General features: G+C 49.0%; 1 protein-coding gene and 2 non-coding genes across 6 annotated transcripts in view; 2 read left to right on the forward strand and 1 right to left on the reverse strand.

Moving 5' to 3' along the window:
* The window catches only part of RCSD1 (RCSD domain containing 1), a 68,259-nt gene extending 50,431 nt beyond the window's left edge, over nt 1–17,828 (forward strand). For 2 of the 4 annotated variants that reach the window (XR_011438962.1, XR_011438961.1), the window contains 2 exons: nt 895–3,307; nt 10,912–11,152. Coding sequence is in view for 2 of the 4 variants with exons in the window: in XM_023640488.2 (XP_023496256.1) it covers nt 895–1,575; nt 16,137–16,169 (714 nt within the window). In the remaining 2 variants the exon portion in view is untranslated. Of the gene's footprint in view, nt 1–894; nt 3,308–10,911; nt 11,153–16,136 lie in introns of those variants that run through there. The other 2 variants (XM_023640488.2, XM_023640490.2) reach the window with 1 other exon arrangement.
* Nucleotides 17,829–24,270: 6,442 nt separating this feature from the next.
* On the forward strand, nt 24,271–24,342 carry TRNAP-CGG (transfer RNA proline (anticodon CGG)). Its single transcript has one exon. It is a non-coding gene; the product is annotated as a tRNA-Pro (tRNA).
* A 675-nt stretch (nt 24,343–25,017) lies between these two features.
* Nucleotides 25,018–25,089, reverse strand: TRNAP-AGG (transfer RNA proline (anticodon AGG)). The gene has a single exon. It is a non-coding gene; the product is annotated as a tRNA-Pro (tRNA).
* Nucleotides 25,090–26,582: the final 1,493 nt, after the last annotated feature.

A 26,582-nucleotide genomic window follows, 5' to 3' on the forward strand; every position in this document is an offset into this window, starting at 1 on the left:
AACATTTAAGATTTACAAAAATAAGATGTAGTTTACATATAAAGTTTTACAGGACACCTCACTTCAGTAAAGTAGGGCGGCGATATAAACATTTCCATTGAGCTTCGGACAAAGTCCAGTGGGCCGAGGTGAGGCCCGATTCTGAGATTCACACACTGCCCAGAGAGGAAATGCTGTGCACCAGCTCCGCTGGGTGCTCCTAAGATATGGCCTCCCATAGTGGTGGACCTGACTCCTAGAAGGCAAGACTCTGGCTACTCAGCTCTCCCAGGGTCAGTCAGCTGTGTGGGGTGGGGGGCAGGAAGGGCCATCTGGGGGAAGGGAGGGAGCTGGTCACCAGCTGTCCAACTCTGCATCCATGAGGTCTCTGTGCCAAGGCCAGGTCGCCCGCAAGCCCCTAACCCTCTTGTCTGTTGGGTTCACCTTTGTCAAAGTCTAATTTTCAAAATGTTAAAATATGACTTACAAAATAGAGATGGGTTTTATTCAAGTTGTCAATTTATGAGGAAACCTGTAAGATGGTAAAGCTCACTCAAAGAACATTTGAAGAACGGTTACTTATAGGTGGTTGAAAAGAACAAATGTTAGAATAAAATTGCTAAATTAGACACCAAACCGATTAATGTTTTACAGGGCAGTAAAATCACAGGTTGTTTTTTTACTGGATGGAGAGCATTTTCATCTTCACGAGACAAAAGTCTGCAGGCTCCCATGTAATTTCACCATCCCACAGGGCTGTCATATATAGCAAATAATAGTCCCTTCCCCTGCAAAAGCAAATGACCCCGGGGCCGGCCTGTGAAGCAGTGTTTAGACCAACGCGGGAAGAACACGCAGTCCTCCTCCGGGTCTTTTTACAGGTTGTGGATGATTCCGCATCACACTCTCTTCCAGGTGCGGACCAGGGGCTCCATCAAAAGGCGCCCTCCCTCCAGGCGGTTCCGAAGGTCCCAGTCGGACTGTGGGGACCTGGGAAATCTCAGGGCCACCGAGCCATCCCAGGAGAATGGTGCCAAGGAAGAGAATGGAGACGAGGTGTTCCTGACCAAGAGCGCGGCCCCGGGGTCCCCAGGATCGCCTCCGCCCAGCGAGGGGGCGGCGGGAAAGGAAGCAAGGAAGAGCCTGGGGTCCCAGGAGAAGCCGCCTCTGAGGAGGACGTCCAGTGGGACAGAGAAGCAGGAGGAGAAGGGCCGGGCCCCCGAGGAAGCCCCGCAGCCGGGGACGGCCGTGAATTCCGGGGAGGAGGCCCCGGAGGTGGAGGAGGGGTGTGCGGGCCCCCCGGAGGACAGAGCTGCCGCAGAGCAGGCGGAGAAGGCTCCAGAGGAGACGGAGGAGAGGGCAGGAGATGAAGCGGGGGAGCCCGCGCAAGACAGCCAAGACGACAAGGGGCCCAGGGAGGGGGCCGCGGGGGAGGAGGCCCCCCAACGTCCCTCTGCAGGAGAAGAGGGCGGCCACAGCCCGGAGCAGGGGGAAGGCGAGGACATGCCAGAGGAGGGGGCCAGTCCTGAGCCGGGCTGCCACCCCGAGACCAGCCAGGCCCAGCCGGAAAGCAGCAGTGAGGTCCCCAGGACAGAGGTAGGTGGCCGGGGGTCCACCCGGGGAGGGCAGGGCTAGTGCCAGCGCGTGCCTTTGTCACATGCCCTTTCCTCACAGTCCCTCACAGAGCAGCTCAGTGTGCAGTAACAACAGCACTGGGCTGAGACAGGGGTCGCTGATGGGGAGGGGACAAGAGGACAAGAGAGGGAAGTGTGTCTCATGCCCCCTCTGGCTGACTGGAGGTCTGGTGCACCCTGGGTGTGTAAGGAGCGACCCCGCCTGGGCACAGCTCTGCCGCTGAGGCCCACAGACATCCTGTGAGGCAGCCCTGGGCTGGCTGCTGCTGAAGGGACTCAGAGGGAGAAGGCGTGCTCCTTTCCCTAAAAGACTCGCAGACCCGGGCACCTGCGGGCAGCAGCCCTAGGGTGCGTGAAGGAGGGCCAGGTGTGGCCTTGGGCAGGGGCTCTCCGGGGGAAGCCGGAGCCCTGGCGGAGGAGGCACAGTGTGTGGGACGAGCACAGGCGAGTTGGAGAAGCTTCGGGGCAGGGCGGCGTTTGGAAGGCGGCTCCGTGTTCCATCCATCCACACCCGGGCGCTGGACTCCCAGTGCACATGAGGAGCAGGAGGGCTGGGCCCCAACGTGGCAGCCGGGCAGCGCCCCTCCCCACCACTCCTGGGGCGCCCATCATCATTCACCTACCTCTGCTTCAGGAGCAGAACCAGCCTTGCCAAGACTAGGAAGTTCCACAGAAAGAGCTGGATGTCCCACCCCTCTCCTCAACAAGTCACCCTCCAGGGTCCCCTTCCCTTCCCGTTGTTCACTCACTCACTCACTCAGGCCACCATCAGCTTCCTCCTGCATTAGCCTCTGATGGGGCTTCCTGCTGCCACTTTCTGCCTGCATAGTCCATTCTCTGTACAACAACCAGAGAGTTTGGGTGTTGTGGGTATGTGTGTTTAGGTCATGGACTCGTTGCTAAAACTACTCACCTCCTGTGTTAATTTTTTAGGGCAGACCATAACATATTACCACAGAATTGGCAGCTTAAAACAATAGAAATGTATTTTCTCCCAGTTCTGGAGGCCAGAACTCCAAATCAAGGTATTGGCAGGCTTGCTTCCCTCTGGAGGCTAGGAGGGAGACTGCTCCGTGCCTGTCCCCTTACTCCTGGCAGCAACCCTCGGACATCGGTCCTCCCCTCTTCCAGCTTCTGCTGGTGGCCAGCAACCCTTGGCATCCACAGCTGGTGAACACATCACTGCAGCCTCTGCCTCTGTCTTCACGTGGTCTTTCCATTGGTATTTGTGTGTCTCAAACGTCCCCTTCTTTTCTCTTATAAGGACACCAGTCATTGGATGTAGGACCCACCCTAAATCCAGAATGATCTCATCTTGAGATCCTTAATTACATCTGCAAAGATCCCATTTCCAAACAAAGTCATAGTCACAGGTACCCGGGGTTAGGAGTGGACATAGCTTTTGGGGGGATACAACCCCCTTGTCCTCTGGCTTCCTAGCGCACTCAAAATAAAACCCAAACCCTTTGTGAGGCCCTGCATGTGCAGTGGGGGGTGCTGCCCGGCTCCCCTTGGCTCTCTTTCTCCCCTCGCTGTGCTCTAGCCACGCTGATGGTGTTTTGTTCTTCCAGTACCCGGAGCTCATCCCCCTCAGAGCTCTATCCTTGCCGCCCCTCCACCTGGAGCAGTCCCCCTGCTGATCCTCACGTGGCCACTTCCTTCAGGTCTCAGTCAAGAGGCCCCTCCTCACTTAGGTCTGTCTTTTTTTTTTTTTTTTTTTTTTTTTTTTTTTTTTTTTTATTTTTTTAGTTATAAGTCTCTATTTCATCAAGACTATTCATTTTCTGTTTTTTTTTTTTTTTTTTTGCATTTTTGTTAGTCATGTTGTGGGTACACCACTTCCCCCTCCGTACCCTCCCCCCACCCCCCCTTTTCCCTGGTAACCACCAATCAGATCTCCTTCTCAATATACTAATTTCCACCTATGAGTGGAGTCATATAGAGTTCGTCTTTCTCTGACTGACTTATTTCGCTTAACATAATACCCTCGAGGTCCATCCACATAGTTGTGAATGGGCCAATTTCGTCTTTTTTTATGGCTGAGTAGTATTCCATTGTGTATATATACCACATCTTCTTTATCCAATCATTAGTTTCTGGGCATGTAGGCTGGTTCCACGTCTTGGCTATTGTAAATAATGCTGCAATGAACATAGGGGTGCAACGGACTCTTGAGATATCTGATATCAGGTTCTTAGGATAGATACCCAGTAATGGGATGGCTGGGTCATAGGGTATTTCTATTTTTAACTTTTTGAGAAATCTCCATACTGTTTTCCATAGTGGCTGTACCAGTTTGCATTCCCACCAACAGTGTATGAGGGTTCCTCTTTCTCCACAACCCCTCCAACATTTGTCGTTCTTGGTTTTGGATGTTTTTGCCAATCTAACGGGGGTAAGGTGATATCTTAGTGTAGTTTTGATTTGCATTTCCCTGATGATTAGCGATGATGAACATCTTTTCATGTGTCTATTGGCCATATTCATATCTTCTTTTGAGAAATGTCTGTTCATGTCCTCTGCCCATTTTTTGATCGGGTTGTTTGTTTTTTTGTTGTTAAGCAGTGTGAGTTCTTTGTATATTATGGAGATTAACCCTTTGTCGGATAAGTGGCTTGTAAATATTTTTTCCCAATTAGTGAGCTGTTTTTTTGTTTCAATCCTGTTTTCCCTTGCCTTGAAGAAGCTCTTTAGTCTGATGAAGTCCCATTTGTTTATTCTTTCTATTGTTTCCCTCAACTGAGGAGTTACAGTGTCCGAAAAGATTCTTTTGAAACTGATGTCAAAGAGTGTACTGCCTATATTCTCTTCCAAAAGACTTATTGTCTCAGGCCTAATCTTTAGGTCTTTGATCCATTTTGAGTTTATTTTGGTGTGTGGAGAAAAAGAATGGTCAATTTTCAATCTTTTGCATGTGGCTGTCCAGTTTTCCCAGCACCATTTGTTGAAGAGACTTTCTTTTCTCCATTGTAGGCCCTCTGCTCCTTTGTCGAAGATTAGCTGTCCATAGATGTGTGGTTTTATCTCTGGGCTTTCAATTCTGTTCCATTGATCTGTGGACCTGTTTTTGTACCAGTACCATGCTGTTTTGATCACTGTAGCTTTGTAGTATGTTTTGAAATCGGGGATTGTGATTCCGCCGGCTTTGTTTTTCTTGCTCAGGATTGCTTTAGCAATTCGCGGTCTTTTGTTGCCCCATATGAATTTTAGGATTGTTTGTTCAATTTCTGTGAAGAATGTTCTTGGGATTCTGATTGGGATAGCATTGAATCTGTATATTGCTTTAGGTAGTATGGACATTTTAACTATGTTTATTCTTCCGATCCATGTGCAAGGGATGTCTTTCCATCTCTTTATGTCATCGCCTATTTCTTTCAAGAGAGTCTTGTAGTTTTCATTGTATAGATCCTTCACTTCCTTGGTTAAGTTTATCCCAAGGTATTTTATTCTTTTCGTTGCTATTGTGAATGGGATAGAGTTCTTGAGTTCTTTTTCTGTTAGTTTATTGTTAGTGTATAGAAATGCTACTGATTTATGCACGTTAATTTTATACCCTGCTACTTTGCTGTAGTTGTTGATTATTTCTAATAGTTTTTCTGTGGATTCTTTGGGGTTTTCTATGTATAAGATCATGTCGTCTGCAAACAACGAGAGTTTTACTTCTTCGTTACCTATTTGGATTCCTTTTATTTCTTTTTCCTGCCGAATTGCTCTGGCCAGCACCTCCAGAACTATGTTGAATAGGAGTGGTGAAAGTGGGCACCCTTGTCTTGTTCCTGTCCTCAGAGGGATGGCTTTCAGCTTTTGTCCATTGAGTATGATGTTGGCTGTGGGTCTATCATATATGGCCTTTATTATGTTGAGGTACTTTCCTTCTATACCCATTTTACTGAGGGTTTTTATCATAAATGGGTGTTGGATCTTGTCGAATGCTTTCTCTGCATCTATTGAGATGATCATGTGGTTTTTGGTTTTCATTTTGTTAATGTAGTGTATCACGTTGATTGACTTGCGGATGTTGAACCATCCCTGTGTCCCTGGTATAAATCCCACTTGATCATGGTGTATAATCTTTTTGATGTATTGCTGTAATCGGTTTGCCAAAATTTTGTTGAGGATTTTTGCATCTATGTTCATCAGTGATATCGGCCTGTAGTTCTCCTTCTTTGTGTTGTCCTTGTCAGGTTTGGGGATCAGAGTGATGTTGGCTTCATAGAATGTGTTAGGGAGTTCTCCATCTTTCTCAATTTTCTGGAACAGTTTGAGGAGAATAGGTATTAAGTCTTCTTTGAATGTTTGGTAGAATTCTCCAGAGAAGCCGTCTGGTCCTGGACTCTTGTTTTTGGGGAGGTTTTTGATTACCGTTTCTATTTCCTTACTTGTGATTGGTCTATTCAGATTCTCCATTTCTTCCTGATTCAGTTTGGGGAGATTGTAGGAGTCTAGGAATTTGTCCATTTCTTCCAGGTTGTTCAATTTGTTGGCATATAGTTTTTCATAGTATTCTCTTATGATCTCTTGTATTTCATTGGTATCTGTTGTGATTTCTCCTCTGTCATTCCTGATTTTATTAATTTGCGATTTCTCTCTTCTTTTCTTGGTGAGTCTGGCTAGGGGTTTGTCAATTTTGTTAATCCTTTCGAAGAACCAACTCTTTGTTTCATTGATCCTTTCTATTGTCTTTTTTGTTTCAATATCGTTTATTTCTGCTCTTATTTTTATTATTTCCCTCCTTCTACTGACTCTGGGCCTTGTTTGTTCTTCTTTTTCTAGTTCTGTTAGGTGTCGTTTGAGGTTGCTTACGTGAGCTTTTTCTTGTTTAGTGAGGTGAGCCTGTATTGCGATGAATTTCCCTCTTAGGACTGCTTTTGCTGCATCCCAAATGATTTGGTATGTCGTGTTCTCATTTTCATTTGTCTCCAGATAATATTTGATTTCTTCTTTAATTTCTTCAATGATCCATTGTTTGTTGAGAAGCGTGTTGTTTAGTCTCCACATTTTTGCACCTTTCTCTGCTTTTTTCTTGTAGTTGATTTCTAGTTTAATAGCGTTATGATCAGAAAAGATGCTTGATATTATTTCAACTCTCTTGTATTTATTGATGTTTGCTTTGGTTCCCAAAATATGGTCAATCCTTGAGAATGTTCCATGTGCACTTGAGAAGAATGTGTAACCTGCTGTTTTTGGATGAAGTGTTCTATATATATCTATTAAGTCCATCTGGTCTAATTTTTCATTTAATTCTATTATTTCCTTGTTGATTTTCTGTCTGGATGTTCTGTCCATTGGTGTTAATGGTGTGTTGAGGTCCCCTACTATTATTGTATTGTTGTTGATGTCTTCTTTTAGTTCTATTAAGAGTTGCTTTACAAATTTTGGTGCTCCTGTGTTGGGTGCGTATATATTTATAAGTGTTATGTCTTCTTGGTGGAGAGTCCCTTTTATCATTATATACTGTCCCTCTTTGTCTTTCTTTATCTGTTTTGCTTTGAAATCTACCTTGTCTGATATTAGTATAGCGACACCTGCTTTCTTTTGTTCATTATTAGCTTGGAGTATTGTTCTCCATCCCTTCACTCTGAGTCTGTGTTTGTCTTTGGGGCTGAGGTGTGTTTCCTGGAGGCAGCATATTGTTGGATCTTGTTCTTTGATCCATCCTGCCACTCTGTGTCTTTTGATTGGGGAGTTCAATCCGTTTACATTTAGAGTGATTATTGAGACGTGGTGGCCTACCACTACCATTTTGTGTCTTGTTTTCCGGTTTTCTTCAGTTTCCTTTGTTTCTCGTCCCATGGTTTAATCTGTTCTGATGTAGAGCTGCTACTCTCTGTTGTTGTCCTTCTACTTATCTCCTCTGCTCTTGGTTTTGTAGTCCCTTTCCTTTTTTGGATTTTTCAGGAATGAGGGTTTTCCTGAGGATTTCCTGAAGAGGAGGTTTTGTGGCAATGAACTCCCTTAATTTTTGTTTATCTGGGAAAGTTTTTATTTCTCCATCGTATTTGAAGGATATTTTCGCTGGGTAGAGAATTCTCGGCTGTAGGTTTTTGTCCTTCAGATTTTTGAATATATCATTCCACTCTCTTCTAGCCTGTAAAGTTTCTGCTGAGAAATCTGCTGATAGCCTGATGGGGGTTCCTTTGTAGGTTAGTTTCTTTTGCCTGGCTGTCCTTAATATTTTCTCCTTGTCGTTGACTTTTGCTAGCTTCACTACTATATGCCGTGGAGTTGGTCTTCTTGCATTGATAAAGTTTGGAGATCTATTGGCTTCTGTCACCTGAAGATCCATCTCCCTCACCAGATTTGGGAAGTTCTCAGCCATTATTTCTTTGAATAGGTTTTCTGCCCCTTTCTCCTTCTCTTCTCCCTCTGGTATACCTATAATCCTTACGTTGCATCTCCTAATTGTGTCTGATAATTCTCGGAGAGTTTCTTCATTTCTTTTAAGTCTTGCTTCTCTCTCCTCCTCTGCCTGCAACAATTCTATATTGCCATCTTCCAAATTGCTAATTCTTTCCTCCATATTATCGGCCCTACTGTTCAGAGCATCTAGATTTTTCTTAATCTCCTCTATTGTGTTCTTCATTTCCAGTATTTCTGTTTGGTTCTTCTTTATCGTATCAAACTCTTTTGTGACATAGCTCCTGAACTCGTTGAGTTGTCGGTCAGAATTCTCTCTTAACTCAGTGAGTATTTTAATGATGGCTGTTTTGAAGTCATCATCATTTAGGTTATATATCTCATTTTCTTTGGGATTGTTTTCTGTGTATTTGTTACTTTCTTTCTGTTCTGGAGATTTGATGTATTTTTTCATATTGCTTGATGATGTTGATTTGTGCCTCCGCATGGAGATAGAGTTTAGTTGCTCCTTTCACTTGTTTCAGCTGCTGCGGTGGGGGGAGCAGCTGTTTATACTTCACCAACCAGGAACCCTGTCCGTAGTTGCTAACTGGGCCTGGGCCCCTCTTCGTAGCCACAGTGGCCCTTTGGATTCCCTCCTCTGCCGTGGGGGCCGTCACGGGGGGCTTCAGACTGCAGGTGCCTACTGTTGTTGCCCACCTAGATGCGCTCTCTCCTTGGGGTCTGCAACGGTGTTATGGGCTTTTCCAGCGGCCAGGGGTGGGATCACTTTTATTTGTCGCTCGGTTGCTGTCGGCACCCACCAAATCTCACTTGTCTTCTATGGGTCGCAGGAGAGCTATTGGCATCTTCTACAGTCTGTGGTTAGTACACCTAGCTATGCTGCTTTTGCCCTGGGGTCTTCCAGCCTTGTGGCTGGCGGCTGGGTGCCTTCTACTGGTGCTGTGCAGAGGCTTTCCCTAAGGCTTCTGTGAGCCTGTAGGGTTTCCCCCTAGGCTACTAAGCTGGGTCTCTGGAACTCTCTCCAGCCCCAGTCCTCTCCGAGATCTCCGGCAATCCCTAGCCTCACCTGGTGGGCAACGGCAGCTGGGGGTCGCCCCGCCCTCTGGGTTTCTCTCCGGGCCTCTGCCGGGAGCTCTGAATGCTCAGCGTGGCCCCTCTGCTACCGGCAGACAGAGAGTTTTGTCTGCTGCCCGGGCGGAGCTCCGGCGCTTCTCCACCGGATCGCCGGACCCGCCTTTGAAAGTTCCCCCGCCCTGGTCCTCTCCGAGATCTCCGGCAATCCCTAGTCCCACGGGGCGGGCAACGGCAGCTGGGGGTCGCCCCGCCCTCTGGGCTTCTGTCCGGGCCTCTGCCGGGAGCTCTGAATGCTCAGCGTGGCCCCTCTGCTACCGGCAGACAGAGAGTTTTGTCTGCTGCCCAGGCGGAGCTCCGGCGCTTCTCCACCGGATCGCCGGACCCGCCTTTGAAAGTTCCCCCGCCCCGGTCCTCTCCGAGATCTCCGGCAATCCCTAGTCCCACGGGGCGGGCAACGGCAGCTGGGGGTCGCCCCGCCCTCTGGGCTTCTGTCCGGGCCTCTGCCGGGAGCTCTGAATGCTCAGCGTGGCCCCTCTGCTACCGGCAGACAGAGAGTTTTGTCTGCTGCCCGGGCGGAGCTCCGGCGCTTCTCCACCGGATCGCCGGACCCGCCTTTGAAAGTTCCCCCGCCCCGGTCCTCTCCGAGATCTCCGGCAATCCCTAGTCCCACGGGGCGGGCAACGGCAGCTGGGGGTCGCCCCGCCCTCTGGGCTTCTGTCCGGGCCTCTGCCGGGAGCTCTGAATGCTCAGCGTGGCCCCTCTGCTACCGGCAGACAGAGAGTTTTGTCTGCTGCCCGGGCGGAGCTCCGGCGCTTCTCCACCGGATCGCCGGACCCGCCTTTGAAAGTTCCCCCGCCCCGGTCCTCTCCGAGATCTCCGGCAATCCCTAGTCCCACGGGGCGGGCAACGGCAGCTGGGGGTCGCCCCGCCCTCTGGGCTTCTGTCCGGGCTTCTGCCGGGAGCCCTGAGTGCTCAGCGTGGCCCCTCTGCTACCGGCAGACAGAGAGTTTTGTCTGCTGCCTGGGGGAGCTCCGGCACTTCCCCTCCGGGTCGCCGATCCGGCCTTTGAAAATTCCCCCGCCCCGGTCCTCTCCGAGATCTCCGGCAATCCCTAGTCCCACGGGGCGGGCAACGGCAGCTGGGGGTCGCCCCGCCCTCTGGGCTTCTGTCCGGGCCTCTGCCGGGAGCTCTGAATGCTCAGCGTGGCCCCTCTGCTACCGGCAGACAGAGAGTTTTGTCTGCTGCCTGGCGGAGCTCCGGCGCTTCCCCACCGGGTCGCCGGACCCGCCTTTGAAAGATCCCCCGCCCCGGTCCTCTCCGAGATCTCCGGCAATCCCTAGTCCCACGGGGCGGGCAACGGCAGCTGGGAGACCTCCGTGCCCACCGTGTCTCTCTCTGGGACCCTCCGGGCGCCCCGAGCACCAGGCCGGGTCTCCCCGCCAATGGCGGGGAGAGACTCTCCCCGCGGGCTCAGGTGTGCAACTCCAAAGTTTCCCTCTGCGTTTAGGAGTAATTGCGGGGGGTTTAAGTAGGGCTCTGGTCACCTGTTTCCACCGTCGCTCCTCTGTTGTGTTCCCGCTCCTGCCCTAGATGTGTGTGGATCCTCTGGGGGCGTCCGTTGGAAGAAAGCCGCTTGCGGGTACTAGGCTGCCCGTCGGGGCCGGAGAGTTTTCACCTATTTCCACATCCTCCCGGAGAAAAGTCCGTCCGCCTTCCGATGTATAGTCGCGTGGGTGTCTCAGACGTCCTGAGATGCTGTCTGGATATCCTTTGTCAAGCGATAAGTGTCCAAATAATTGTAGACTCGAAGGGCGAGAGACAAAGAGGACTACTCACGGCGCCATCTTGGAAGAATCCCACTTAGGTCTGTCTTGACCACCCGAACCAAAGGAAACCACCACCCCCTCGGTTACTCTCTCCCACCATTCCACTTTGTCATCTTAGAACGTATCACTATTTGAAATTCTCTTGTTTACTTCTTTATGATCTCTCTTGACTCTTTTCCCCACTGTATTCCCAGTACCTGCTACAGAAGCTGGAACATTGTAGGTCCTTAAAAAAAAATTTGTTGAGTGCATGAATGAATTTTAAAAGAAAAGAGAAAACTTCTTGACCCAAAAGAAATCATCTTTAATGATACAGCTACAGACATAAGAGGGGTTGATGTGTTTGTAGGGGCTCCCCAGGGTTTCTCACATTTATTCCCACTCAAACCAGATTGGGGAGAAGAACGTGTGGGTCCCAAAGACTCATGACATATGACTCAGACCTCTCTGGTTGGGCTATTAGGCAAAGATGATTCAGATTTCTTCAACACCATCCTTTTTTCTGGGTAAGGAAGATTGGCCCTGAGATAACAACTATTGCCAATCTTCCTCTATTTTTCTTTCTCCCCAAAGCCGCAGTACATAGTTGTATATCCTAGTTGTATGTCCTTCTAGTTCTTCTATGTGGGACACAACTTCAGCATGGCTTGATGAGCAGTGTGTAGGTCTGCACCCAGGATCCAAACCCTCGAACCCCTGGCCGCGGAAGCAGAGCATATGAACTTAACTACCACGCCACCAGGCCAGCCGCAATACCGTCCATTCTAAATGAGCAATCTGATCTTGTTAGCCTGGAGATAGCCACCAAGTCTCCAGAAGGCAAATGCATGCCCCAAACCCTTACTCCTTTATGAGGATGGAGCCACATAGTCACCTGCCAGTGGTTCCCTCATCTTACTTTCAGGCTAGGAGGTGCCTGCCTTGCCAGGAGACCTTCCCATCTCACTGGCTTCATCTTCCAGTCCTGAAGGGTTAAGAAGCCACCTTGGTGGGCCGGCCCCGTGGCTGAGTGGTTAAGTTTGTGCACTCCACTTCAGTGGCCCAGGGTTTCCCCGGTTTGGATCCTGGATGTGGACATGGCATCTCTCATCAGGCCATGCTGAGGTGGCGTCCCACATAGCACAGCCAGAGGCATTCACAGCTAGAATATACAACTATCTACTGGGGGGCTTTGGGGAGAAGAAGGAAAAAAAAGATTGGCAACGGATGTTAGCTCAGGTGCCAATCTTTAAAAAAAAAAAAACCCGCCACCTCGGTCCTTGGTTGAAAAGCTTCAGGCAGGTCTCAGGTAGAGAAGGCTTCCTGGAGAAGCACCAGGATCTTTGGGGCAGGCTCACTGGAAATTTCTTGAGCCTTACTGCTTCATCTTGAGCCTTACTGCTTCATCTTCCTCACCTGACATGGCCCTGGCACGAGGACGAGATGCCCAGCACCCTCAGAAGCATTCTTCTCCCAAACAGGAAGCCCAGGTGGAGAAAGAGTAGTTCCACTCACCACCTCTCCACGCTTTTCCTTCTCCTTAGCCATCACTGAGATGCAACACTTTGATGCTCTTAGCCCAACCCCCTGGTCTTAGAGAGAAAGAAACTGAGTCTACAAGATGGGACAGGAGTTGTCCAAGGTCACAGAGCTCGGTGTTGACGTGATGGACACCAGCTCCAGTCATCGGAATAAACTGCTTCACAAAGCACCTATGCCCACCTGCATAATTTATTTCATCTTGAGGAGGCGTGGCCTCCAGTCCTCTTCCGTCCCTCTCCCGCCTGCGCAAGGTTAGCACCAAAATGCCTCAGGCAGTGCTGCAAAAGGATTCCCCAGTGAGAGGGTCACGGGCTTCCCAGGGCCCCCCAAACCCATCCCAGGTCTTTCCTGATCCGGCAGAGGCACTAAGAGACCGCTGTCCAGCCCCATGATCTAAGCCACATCTTGTCCTTTGATGGTAGAAATCGATTCCTCAGATAAACTAATGATGGTTGCATTCGACAGTTATCTCTAGCACTGTGTTAGTTACTGGGGGCTCACAGATGAAAAAGACGGAGGCATAAACAAACAAACAAAAATAACGACAAGACAGTAGAATAACTGATTCTGCCTGGGAACTGCAGTGCTGTGTAAAGTACAAAGGATGGAGCAATTGATTCTTCAAGAGGAAGCAGGGCAAGGTTTCCTAAGTGGGCCGAAGGCATCAGATGTATGAAATACTATAAAGGATTAACTTGCTGTTATGTTGCCCCTCACAAGTATGTTAACATTTCATGCTTAAAGAAATGAGCCATCTTGGGAATTTCCATCATGGTGCAGGCTGGACATACCAAATCACAGCACTTAGGATTCTGTTTATAGGAAAAGTAGCGCTGGAAAGAGGGCACTGAATACGATCCAGCTCTAACACTGTAAATAAATGGAACAAGTGTTTCTCACTCATTTCGTAGCCAGTACCTTCTAGGACCCTCACATATGCCGGAGACAGACTCATCCAAACAGAGACATTCCAGATGCTCTGATGTCACATCCAAGACTTTGTAGTACTGACAGTAAGTGCTGACTCCCTAACGGCCTGGTGCAGTTGCTTTTCCAGGCCATGCTCCTTGATTTTGCCACATCTGGTTTGAAGCTCCTTTCTCCCTCACTTCAGCTGGGACAGCCCCTTCTCCTGACTTTGTAACTAAGTGTTTACTTTGCTCTCTTCTTTCTTCTCCCTCCCCATTAACTGGGCAGGTCCCTGAGACTCATTTCTCGGCCTTTATCCCTTCTCACTTCTCTTGGGGCCACACTCCCCTGCATTCCCACCTCAACCCCTCCCTTACCGTCAAAACTGCCCTTCACTGAGGTCCCTCCCCCCAGGGACCTCAGGGACCTCGTGGCACCACTTAAGTGCTGTCCTGCTGTTTCTTAATCTGCCTCTCACCCCTGACCTGCTCCATCTTCCTGTATTGCCCCCCAAAGCTAAGTCCCTCTCATACCCACCTTCTCTGCCAAGACTTATGCATGTCCTTGGTGGAATTCGCAAGACCCTGCTGCCTGGATCTTCTCCAAACCCTTACCGACCCGGCTGAGTCGCACCCATCCTCACTGCTGCCGGAGGCCTCTCGCTGCACGTCTGCCGTCCTCTTTCCTCCCACATTCCTCGCACTTGCACCTGACATCCTCTCCCGCTCTGCGGATGACCTCACCTGTTTGACTGAAAGGAAGACCAGCCAGTTTCCCGCCTTCCTCGTTCTCTGCGTCTCCTCTTCCCGTGACTCGGAGGAGAGACCCCTTCTCCTTGACAACACAGAGCCCCTCATCTGCTGTGCTCTAGCTTCCCCCCGATACCATTTTCTGGACATTTGTGGGGTGTGTCTGTGCATTTTAAGTGGTGGGTTAGACTAAGAATTCCCTATTTGGTTTCTCTTCTGTATTTCAGGCTCCTTGCTAGCTCACCCCTTTCTGCCTACAAACATGCTCGATCTCTCCAATCCTAAAGAAGAACCTCTGCCCCGCCCCCCAACCCCATACACACCATCTTCTCTGTCTCCCTCTCATTTGTTTCCCCTCGTGATTTCACTCTTATCAATGATCTTGAAGCTCACAAATGCCCTCCCAGCCCCCAAAGACTGGTCATGTCTTGGTTCTCTTCACCCTCACCTCTGCGGAGCAGCTGACGCTGGCGGCCTGCCCTGGAAACCACCTCCCTCCCTTCGCCTCTGTCTGGCGAGGCTGCCCCGGCCCCTCCTCCCTCTCTGCCTCCTAAAGAGCTGCCACATTCTGACCTTGGCAGTCTCCTCTGGCTCTCACTCGCAGGCTTCAGCCATCACGTTTTCTGAATGATTCCTAAACCTGACCTCACCGTCACCTCCGGACCACTCCTGACTCAGTGCCAGCCTGGCCGTGGTCCCAACCACACACCAGCAGACCTCCCCACTGGGAGGCCCGCCAGTGCCTCACACTCAACATTTCCAGAACCAAATTCATCCTACTCACTCTGTCTCTTCACCTACAGTCAACTGAAACCCAAAATGCCTTAGCTATACTTGCCCATCTCTGCTAATGAGGCAGTTCCATTTCTTCTACCTCCATACCTCATCCCTCCCAGGTCTCATGAGATTTCTCACGTGGGAGCTTTCACTTCCTCTCTCTCCGTCTCCATCTCCGCTGCCGTGACCCCAGCACTACCCTTTCTTTCTTATCTCTACAGTCACAACTCACGCCTAACGGAATTCCTGGTCTCCAGACCCTCCCTCCACATTAGCACCAAATTCGTCTTCCTGAAAATGCCATCTCGGTTGTCTGCTCTCCTACCCAAAACCCGTTGGAAAGTCGAGTTCACACCCCTCTGCGTGCCGAACTTTGCCACTGTGCCCAGCCTTCACCTGTCCCCCCTGAGGGGTCCAGGGCTCCAGGCAGCCTACACCACCCACCATCCCACAGTAGGCAACACATCCTGTCACCGGCTCCTGCCGCCCCCCCATCCCCCAGTGCCTGCACCCCCAGTGAGATTGCTCTCAGCTGGCTGGGCCGTCTCACTGACCTAGAAGTCCTCTCACTGCATCCCTGTCCTCCGCAGGCCTTCCCTGACTGCCCCATGACAAAGCCCCAGAGAGCTGCGCAGCTCCTCACACTCATCTAGTCCACCAGGGCAGCCCGTGTCACCTACCGCCTTGCTCAGTGCACACACTTGCGAACGTCTCCACTTCGCAGCTAGAGAACTGGTGGTGCTGAGGCCTCGTGTGGCTCCTTGCAGAGAAGGAGCTAAAAGTCATACCTTTTGAATGAATGTTGAATACATAGCTATTTTCCTGTCCTTTACTCAAGTCTTTTATTTTCATTTCTTTCTGTTCTTTTTCCATTTTTATGCTGCCAAAGATTCTTGAGCAGTGTTTCAGGAAGATGAAATTGAGTGGGAAGGAGTGAGTAGGTAAGAAGCTAGGGCACGGAGGACATGGGAAGCCAGCCATCAAGAAATGGGCAGTATCACCTAATAGTTGAGGGTTCAAGCTCTGGGCCCTGACTCCACCACTTATAAGCTGTGTGACCTAAGGGAGGTCACTTAAACTCTCTCTGCCTTAACTGTCTCACCTATAAAACAGAGTTACTAGAAGTACCCAAGTCATTGGTTTTGTGAGGAATAAATGAGTTGATGCACGTAACAAACTATGTCAGGCACAGAGCATTATTATTACCATTACTATTACTGCCTGATCTGCCATCCCCAAGGACATATGCCGAGTGTCAGGATTTCCCCACTGTCTTCCTAATTCATTCTTTCCTCCTCTGTTCACAGGAAGACACCCCTGTCCAGGACACTAAAATGTGAGGATGAGCTCATTGTGCCCGTGATGAAGCTGCTGGAGACGTCTCTCTGGAAGCAGCAGCAACAGTAGGAGCAGCAGCAGATGAAGCCATCGCAGAAGCAGCCTAGGAGGAGGGTCTGGAGCCCCCTGAAGATGCAGGGTATTTGCTTCCTGGCCTCTATGTCGTCCGCAGACAGAGATTGGATCTGAGGGCAGCAGACTTTTATCAGCTTGAGTGTGTGTCACTTGGTAGACTTGGTTAAAAAAACAAAAAAAAAATCTTATTTAAAGCAATTTCCTGTGGTGACAACTCCCTGGGATACTGTCAACCTGCAGGGCTGGGTCCTGGCCGCATCCACTGACCCCTCCGCTGACCTCGGAACTGGACTCTGATTTAGCTTATCAGACTTCCTTTGTGTAAAGTGATAGCCTTTTTGATGTTCAAAGTCTTTACAGTTCTCAGATGTAAGTAAAAGCTAATTTCCGGTGGCCAGAAACAAAAGAAAATAGTATTGCTGAAAATATAAGTCCTATAAGTTACAGAAGATCTTAAATTGTATCAAGACCCGGAGACAAACTTCCAGCTAGGTCCAAATTTGAACTGGCCAACCAGTTTTTAAAACATTGGACTAGAAGAGAAACTTATTGAAACATTAAAAAAATATGTGTCTGTTCCAGCAATAGGAGCTTTTTGTCCCCTAGTTTTCTTGTTGATGACTACCATGGGAGGTGACTGGCTCAGCTGGCCTGCTTCTGCCAGGGAGGAAGAGGCCGCAGGGAGCATCTCTGATGAGGTTCCACAGCTCTGCTGCCTATCCTCATCCTGAAAGCAGGGCAGTGGTACCTGAACAACGCCTGCCCTCTGATTCACCGTGTGAGGATGAAGTTCGCACCTCCACAAGCTGGCCTCGAGCATGGATTAGCAGTTTCCTGGGAGGTGCTTTGAGTGTTGAGATGTGCAGGCATCCTTCCTGCTGCCCGGGGAAGCTGCTCTTGATGGAAGCCCAGGTTCTCCTTCCCGACTCAGGAGTGGGTTGGGGTCTTCAGTCGGCTCTCACTGGCAGCTCTGGCTTTAATGTTCTGTCTGCAGAGTGCAGGCGGTTTTGCAAGGAACAGGGGGCCTGACTCCCCTTCCTTAACTTGTGTCTTCGTGCACTCCTGCTGAAAGATGTTAATCTGAATAAATGTTTGATCTTCAGGGTTGATCCTTATTCAGATCTGAGTATTTCACTGTCTCGTCGTGCTGGTTTGGTAGGTGGAGCAGGTGTTTTCCTGGAGGTCTGTTAGACCACACCCTATCCTGACCTCAGAAAATTGTCTCCCAGACTAAAAGACCTTATGTCACCAAGGATACCTCAATTTTCTCATCCCATTTACAGTTTTCCTAACTCCAGGATAATGTTAATATTTGGGATATATGTATTTTTCAATACTATTTTTAAATATAACACATCTTCTAAAACTTGTAACCTAGTCAAGCCCAATACTATAATAAGCTTTTTGTTTTAGCAGAATTTGGGAGATTTGTGTGTGTCAGATATTTTGAGGTCTATATCATGTATATCTATCTCTCTATCATCTATCCCTTTATCTATCCATCTACCTACCTACCTACCTATCATCTATCTACCTATCTATCTACAGAGATGTATGCCCCTAAACAATACATGATTTTATTTCTATGTGTCTTGGGGTTGTTTGTACACACATACATATCCAGGCAAGAGTTTTGTGAATGTGTACATGATTGTGAGGGTGTGTGATGAAAGGGTAAATCTGCCACTTTCTCTCACTTGAAAAAGGAACGGAAGAGAAAGCATGGGATGTAGGTGTGAAAATAAAACTCTGTTTTTCTTCTCGAGGTTCTAAACCTTAGAGTAGCAGATGAGAAAGGAGCAATAAAAAAATGACAAAAATTTGATGCTGAAGGAGCATGCTTGATGGTGTCAGAGTACCTTTCCATCTCCCCTAGTTCCCTATTAAGCACATTATTTGATCTATTTTGTGAAAAACAGAGGCCCCGTTCCCAGGGGTTGTCAGCACAGGGGGCTTTTGGCAGGAACCGTTTCCCGGGGGGGCTGCAGCCTGGCTGTTTATAGCTCCACTTTCCGGCGGCGACCATGATGAGGTGCGGCGTCCGCATGGCTGACAGTGGGGACTAAAGAAGCCCATTTGTGTCTTAGGTAGCACGAGGTCCTCACCAGGCCTGGGGGACCTTGTTTCTTTCAGGCCTCCTTAACAGGCTTGAAAGAAAACGCGATTCTTCACAGCTACAGGATAACGAATCAGAATCATTCATCCACTTCCTTGTAATCCAGCATGATTTTTCAAGTGTCCTTCCTTTCTCCAGAGAGGGAGCAAGAAGAAAAGTTTAGGGATGCTTTGAAGGGATATGCCAATACTTCAAAGAGGCTGGGATGCTGTTTCAGCTGCAGGTGGAATTGGGTGCCCAGTTGATCAGAGAGGCCCCAGGGCCTCAGAATGCCCCTCTCCTCACTGGGGTCACCCTGAACAAGGCCCACTTGGCCATACTGGTTTTGGCCTATGACCAGTGGACTAGAAGCTCAATAAGTATATGTCAAATAAAGGAATCAACGAGTGGTCAGGCAATGAGTCCATCATCATCTTCTGATTCGGTGCTCTTGGAAGTGTAAAAGTTTAATACGGTTGAATGAATGAGGACCTTCCTCTGCTCATGAAAGGAGCCCGACTCAAATTGGCTGATGAAAGACAGAACTACATCCAAGAATCTCTCTCTACCTATACACTAAATCATATAAATTGAAAATCTGTGGATAGACCTAAACACAATCACTCCAACAATGTCAGAAATCTCTCTTTGTTATTCTCTGCTTTCCTCATCTTGGCCGTGTTCTCAAGCAGGCTCTTTCCAGCCTGCAAACCCAATGGAAAGAGCTGATTCTTTTCCAATGACTATGGGGGAAAATTGCAAAGGTTTTCTATAGGCCCCTTGTGGATCCTGTGTCCATACCTGAACCAGTCGTTATGACCAAGAGATTGGCTGGGCCCAGATCATGTGCTCTCTCCTGGAGCTAGGGGCTCGGTAAGTCAATCAATGCCCTGGGAATGGGAGCAACGGGCGCCTCAAGGTGAAATTGGGGTGCTGTGACCAAAAGAAATGATGCTGGGTAGGCAAAAAACATGATAGATGTCTCCAACAGGGCAATACCTGAAGCCAAATTACTGTCCATTGTTTGCTAAAAAATTACATTTTGTTTAATGCCAACTAGTTTTTGTCAACGTTTTCTCCATGGGCCAGGTGAAAATAGTATGAACAGAATGTCTCTGTATGATGCACGACCAGGTGACTTATGAAGATGTCAAGGACACTTTGAGCAAAATTCAAGCGCTACTCAAATAGAACCGTATTAGTTTTCATAAGCTCCCAGAGAAAACCAGTCTCATGATTTGTGTAACACCGTGTTGCTGTGTCCAGAGACGGCCTGGAGCTCCATGAGGGTGCAGTCAGGGTGTGTGTTTTTCTTCATTGTGCACAGTGCCTCACGCATGGTAGGTGCTCACTCAACGTGTTAAGTAATGAATGACTGCACTGACTTCAGAGCTGGAATAGGATTATTTTCAACATTCATCGCTGCCCAACACTCCGCTTATTTGATACCAGATGCCTGAAGTGTCCTAAGTAGCAAGTGATTGCCCTGGCTTCAGTCTTCCTTCCCGATCAAAGTGCCAGTGCTCCTGAGAGAGGAAATAGTTTGATCCTCCTGCTTCATCACACCTTGGGTTCTGTTGCTTCTTGAAACTCTCCCCAGGGAGGTTGGAAAACAAGAGCAGAGTGCACAAAAGTCTAGGGCAGGAGACACACTTCTCAGGCTTCCCCATCTTCCTTGGGGCAACCCAGGCTCCCACTCAGCCCAGTGATGTGCTGACCAGAGTCGCTATGGATGCTGAGAAGACCATTATTCCAGTGCCGCCCTCAAATCCCAGGAGAGCTATGGGACTTCTGGAGAGGCTCCCCTGTGGTCAAACGGGGCAGGAAACTGTGATTCTTTGAGGCTCTTCAGAGGAGGAGGAGGAGGTCAACCTGTTACATGCCTTATGGTGAAAAGGGAGCCACAAGCGTAAAACCGCCCACCTCAAAAATAGGAGCAGGGAGACTTCTGACCCCTCCTGCCAGTTCTGCAAACTTGTGGGCTTCTCCGTGGGAGTTGCAACCCCCTGGTCCTGGCACAGCCAGGGAGATGCTACGAGGGAGGCAGGAGGCAGCAGGAAGAGGGCGAACAGGAGGCTAACCCTGACCCGCCCCCCCCACTCCCCACACACCTGTAAGTAGTGACTCTGGCCCTTGCTGGTGCAGTTTTGCATAAAATTTGAGAGCATTATTTGAACTTAGGGAAACCTATAATGTTAGTTATCACACTGATCAACTGCTTCTGTTTTAAAGAGTGAGTGGACTGAACTGCACTGTAACCAGCATTCAGTAATAAGATTCTAGAATGATTATATGGTTGGCACTCAAAGAATGGGTGTTACCAAGAGTGAGATACTCATTCCCCTCCAAGAAAATAATAAGACCTCAAACACTAGTCACTACTGTTGGACTATCTATGGAACCCATGGGTGCTGGATGGTGCCAGGCACTTCCCCATCATGGCTGCACCTGGCCCCTCAGAGTGACAGTAACAGTCTTGTTGACGACTCCCGGAAGCAGTCAGGGTGGGAAAGTGCAAAAGGGGCTGCGCTGCATTGCCTTTAATTCTGTCTCTTTTCATTCCACCAAGCACAAGGAAATACACTTTTAACAATCCTGTTTTCTTTGTGATTTAAATATGTTAATTATCCTTTTTTGTCTCTTTATAAAAGCAATACATCCTTATTTTAGCAAAGTTGTGGAGGAAAAGAAAAAATTCAAGTAATTAAAAAATTATTCATAATCCCACTACTTCGAGATAACTAGTGTTAATATTTTCCGGATTTTCTTCTGGTTTTTTAATGCATGTATATATGTTTGTTTTGTTTTTAATTCTTGGTTGTTACAAAACTGGGAACTTAGTATTTGTAATTGTGTATCATTCTTTTTTGTAGCATACTATCATGAGCATGTCTTCATAAACGGTCACAATTTTGATCATGAAAACTACACTTCTGTCCTCTTTGATTCACCCAATATGATTCAGAGCAAGACCAACTCTGTATACAGCAGAGGATCTATATATGCCCTGGTGGGAATGAAGGTGTTCTGGCGGGAAGCAGTTCTTTTCACAATCTGGACTTTAGATGCCTCTCACCTTTATGACCTCATGCTCTCTCAAAACTTAAAATTTTTGAATGAAAAATGAAAAGGTTGAGGCAACTCCAAAAATTCATTCCTGATGATTCAGGGATTGCAAAATTCAGGGGGAAGCATAGGATAAACCTCAGAAAATGGATCGTTAAGGAAATCACATAGAAATGTTCTTGGTAAAATGTAACTGAAGGTATTGGTGGGATAGTGGACTGGAGACTGGAAAAAGACACGAATTTTCCATCAGATCCAAGTTTCTGTTTCGATCAGGACATGGCTTACAGTGGGCGAAGCAAATCTACCAGCTGCGACACCTGCCGTGGCCTGCAGGTGCCTAGCCCACAGGCAGCAAGTGAGGCTCAGCACACAGCCTGCGTGCCAAGTGAGCCGGAAGGGAACTCCTCTGGATGGCAAACCCACAGGATTAAATTGTATTCTCACTTCCAAGGACTGACCATTCCAAGTCAGAGCCAAGTCTGCGCCACTTAAGTCTACGTTGGGTCAGAATTCAGTGGCACGCAAACATTAGTTATAAAACAGTCACTAATCTCCCACTACAAGTGATTTAGAAAGTCATTCACAGTTTCAAGGCATCAGCCATAACACCATCCCAGAGTTATTCTAATCACCTCCTAATGGACCTACTCTTTCTAATTTCATCTTTGCCCTCATGCATCTGACCTCAAGTCAAAATTATGATGTTCAATAGTACTTTTAACATTACCACCATTCTCAAAAGCTTTGATGCCACCAAATCCCTTAAAGGAAATTAAAAGATTGAATCATGAGTTTCAAAGTTCTCCGAGAGCCACTTGTCCTCTTCTTCCACGTCAGTTTCCATCTTGCTTGCTAACCAGCCAAGGCAAGCTCATTGGCATGGGATTGCAGGAGAGCCGTAAAAGCGGTCATCCCATTTGACCATGCCAGTTCTGGGAGTAGGTCCTAAGGAAATCATATAAAACCCGGGGAAAGTATATACACGAATGGGTCAATTGAACAAATCAATGAAATGTTAGACACCACTTATGTATCATACAATAGAAGAATAATTAAGAAAATTGCTATATTATTTTGATGGAATAGTATGAGATCATTACAAACAACTTCAAGAGATGGGAAAGCAGGTATGGGAAATTAGAAAACAGCAACAGCTAACAATACAGACCTTGAGGGGGCACACGGACAAAGGTGAGAAAGGTCTCCAGCTTTGCCATCTTTCACGGCACTGGTGAGTGGAGGGAATGCCAGGAGTGGGAGACAGCTCCGGCAAGGCAGAGGGGGCCCTACCAAAGGCGCAGTCTCAAAGGAGAGAAAGACCCAGATTGTTCGGGACTCACCCAGGTGAGAGCTCCTCCTCCCCGACCCTCACCCCTGAACCCATCCTCAAACTCAAAAAGAGAGAGTTGAAAGCAATATCCAGCTCCCAAACCTCAGCTCAGTAAGAGGAAGAGAGCCGTCTCAGACAAGAAGCGGGGGGTGTCGGTAAAATTTTTACACACGATCAAAGCAAACAGAGGACTTAGAGCTGCCCACCTTAGGCCTGCCCTCCTCCTCCGGGGAGCAGCGCGGCTCGGGGAGCTCCACGTCGCCGGAATGGGTTATCAAAAGGGTTTGCAGCTTTTGCTGTTTGTTTTGAGGTGTTTTCACTTGTATTTCCCTGTCACACTCCCCAAGGGCACGAGCTCTGGTCCTGACCTAGCCTCGAGCGGCACCCCGAGCGCCCGCCCGCATCCGGAGGAGGAGAGGAAGAGCAGACGAGCGGGTGCACGAGGGGAGCTCTCAAAAGGTGACAAGGCAAAAGCCACCTGGACCTCGAGCCCTGCCTGACCCGGCTACAGAGCAGCGCTTCCGTCTCCCCCGGACTCAAGGCAGCTCGGGGATGAGGGGCCTCTGCACCCGACCCCGAACCGCGCGGAGGTGGAGGGCGAGCCAGCAGGAGGCGCGCCGCCGGGGAGACGCGCTCCGAGACCCGCGCTCCGCTCCACCCCCCGGCCGCGGGGCCTCGGGGCCTCGGGGCGGCTCGCTCAGCGCGCGGGCATACGGGGTGGCGAGCGGGACGCCAGGCGAAGGGCCACCCCGCTGCCGCTGCGCTCCCCTGCTCCAAGCTACCAAGGCGCCCCACTCTGCTCCCTCCTCCCCAGCCCCTTTCATGCCCCCCCTTCACCCCACCTCTCAAGATCTCGGTAGTCCTATACCGGCGCCGCCACTTCCTCGAGGTGTGGCCTCAAGTGAGCTACTTAACCTCTCTGGGCCCGAATTTCCTCATTGCAAAATGTGGATAACAGTAGTACCTAAGGGGCAGACTGTTATGGACAGCCCGTGAGTTCAACAGATGCAAAGCCCTTAAAAGAGTGCGTGATCCCATAATGAACGTCCACAAAAGCTGGCTGTTGGCACTCTCCTTTGGGCTTCCTCCGCCCCATCACTCCTTCCCGGCAGGGACAAGCCGCATCCCTCGCCGTCTCTGCCCGACCCTCCCGCCGGCGGTCTCGGGGGCGGGGCGCGCGGCAGCCTCCGTGCCCGGCCGGTGGGCTGAGCGCAGGCGGCGAGCTCCCCGCAAGGGCCGGGCCCCGGCGCCCGAGGGCCTGGCCGGACGACCGGCTCAGGGACGGCGGCTTCTGGGACCGGGTGCGCGCCGCGGGCCGAGGAGGGAGCCCGAGGGTTGGGTGATGCCCTGGCCCGCCCCGCAAAATGCGCGTGCGCTCCCGCGCCGCCTCTGCGGGGCCACACGGGCCCTGCACCCGAGCTAGGAGCGTGGGAGGTCCGGGCCGCAGGGGAAGGGTCGCCGCTGGGGTCGGTCAGCCACGCCGAGGGGCGGGGTAAAGCTGAAGTGAGGCGCCGGGAGCGCATCTGCTGAGAGCGGCTCGTTGGTCTAGGGGTATGATTCTCGCTTCGGGTGCGAGAGGTCCCGGGTTCAAATCCCGGACGAGCCCAGGCTTTTTATCCTCCCTCTCTTTCTCTGTCTACATCCTAAATTTTAAAAAGTTTCTTCTCTTCCTCCCACAACCCATTTAGAGGCTTACAGGAAAGTATTCTGGTCCCCTGAGCTCGAACGTTGATCCTCTTAATTTTGCCAAGTAAGGGACCGAATGAGATCAATTCGTACAACATACGGTTACTGTACGTCGGAGAGCAAGGCGTCAAATTTGCTTTACCCTTTAAAGCACACGCCTTGGAAAAGAGATGCCTCGTGCGGAGTCCTGGACACCCCTCTAACGCTACCTCCAAACGGGGGCAGGGGGCGCCACGGAGGAGCAGGCCCAGGGTGAACCGGAGAGCGGGTCCCGGGCGGGGCGGGGGGGGGGGGGCGTACGGGCCCCTCCTGCGAGTCCTGTGCACGTGCGCGGGCGCGGGCATGTGTAAGCCACGCCTGGGGGCCCCAGGAACGCACGCGGCGGCCCTGGCACGCGCTCGCCTCCGACGGCGCTTTCAGAATATTACCAAGTTGGCACATTTCTACGTTCTCACGCTACGTCTTTTAATGCTATTTGAATGTAAAGTGTGCTCTAAGTTCAATTTTGTGTTTCGCACCAAGGTGTATTTATTATGTTTAGTGACCTATTCTAAAATTAACTCAGTAATTTGCAGTTTATCAAGGAAGGAAAACAGGGCTCGTCCGGGATTTGAACCCGGGACCTCTCGCACCCTAAGCGAGAATCATACCCCTAGACCAACGAGCCGACGTGGTTACTTGTTTCCCGCTATAACAAAGGAAAGTGGAGCGACTTGGTCCCGCGCCCCCAAGTGGTTATTCGTGTATTGGATTTATATCTTTCGACTGTTTTCGCGTTCTACCGTTCAAGTTTTCGAATTTCTGTCTTTTCTCTTTTGATCTTTGAAAATCAGTAACACAGGAGAGGACGACGGTGTCATTACCAGTGTAATATTTACCTTTTAATTTGAAAACCTTAAGTCTATTCGTATTCATGACTAATAAATTGCAGCGAGTGTGTGGGACTGTCCCTGTGGCAGACAGATTCCAAACTCTCTCCCTTATGAGTTCTGGATGTTGCGCCTTCCAATAGTAGTAAAATTGTTGGTTTCTCGCCTATCCTTTTTATCCGAGAGTTCAAAGCACTGCCTTTCCAGCCTTGCGAATTCCCATCTCTGTGTTCTCACTCAAACTATTCTCTTCTGTTGGAAAACCTTTTCCCTTTTGGATAAATTCCAAACCCTAACCTTCCCAGAAAAAGATTCTTTAACATATTAAAACTAGTTGAATGTGTATATAATTGGGTTGCAGTCTTGTCTCCGCTAGTCATAATTTATTGGAGGACAACACAACAATATCAACATTGAATTCTGCTGTATAATTGGCTAACCAGTTGTATAATTGGTGCCCAGTTGTCTCAATATCTTTAATTAGATAAAGAAGGCATGGCTTCTTTACAATATTTTAGATTCCTAAATATTTAGTACTGAGGCTTACACTAGCAAAGCTGGCACTCAATGAATAATTGCTGAATGACTTCAATTTGTTCCAAATTCCTTAACAATACTACATTTTGGTACTTGGACAACTGGTAATTGTGAATTGTCACTCTAGCAAATAATTAAACAGATAAGACACAACAGATAGACAGTGTCACTATCCTAGATAGACCTGTTTATCTGTTTTATTTCATATACCATTCATTCATCAGTTTATTCATTTGACTGCTCATTCATTCAACAAACATTTAGAAGCACTAACTATGTGCCAGACACTGAATCATCAATTTTCTTCCTGTGGTTTGACACCAGTAAATTATAATTTTGGTGCTGTAACATTCGGTCCCCACCCTTCTTTATTTGAAAGTGTCCTAACTTGAGTCTTCAGTTTTTCTTAAGGCTTAAGGCAAGGACAAGCATAAGAACAACCTTTAAAATGCTAATTAGTTCTAGACACCAGGATAGTTTACCCATCAAAACTTAACTAGAAAAAACGTGCCCTGGACACTCAAGAAGTTTAGATTTGTCCTGAGAATGGGGAAACTACAAAATATAACTTGTTAGGAAATATTGCAACCACTTCAGATTTCTGAAAACCGTAGTCTCTACACTCATTAAGAGGTCTCTCTGCTCTCCTTTGCCACTAGAGTTTACTATAGTTATTATCATTTTGGAGTTTTTTTCCTTACTCCTCCTTCTCTCTAGTGACTGAAGAAGAGTTTCTCTTCTGCTCTGCAGGCTC

The sequence above is a fragment of the Equus caballus genome, chromosome 5 (genome assembly GCF_041296265.1).
Source record: "Equus caballus isolate H_3958 breed thoroughbred chromosome 5, TB-T2T, whole genome shotgun sequence".
Taxonomy (NCBI): Eukaryota; Metazoa; Chordata; class Mammalia; order Perissodactyla; family Equidae; genus Equus; species Equus caballus.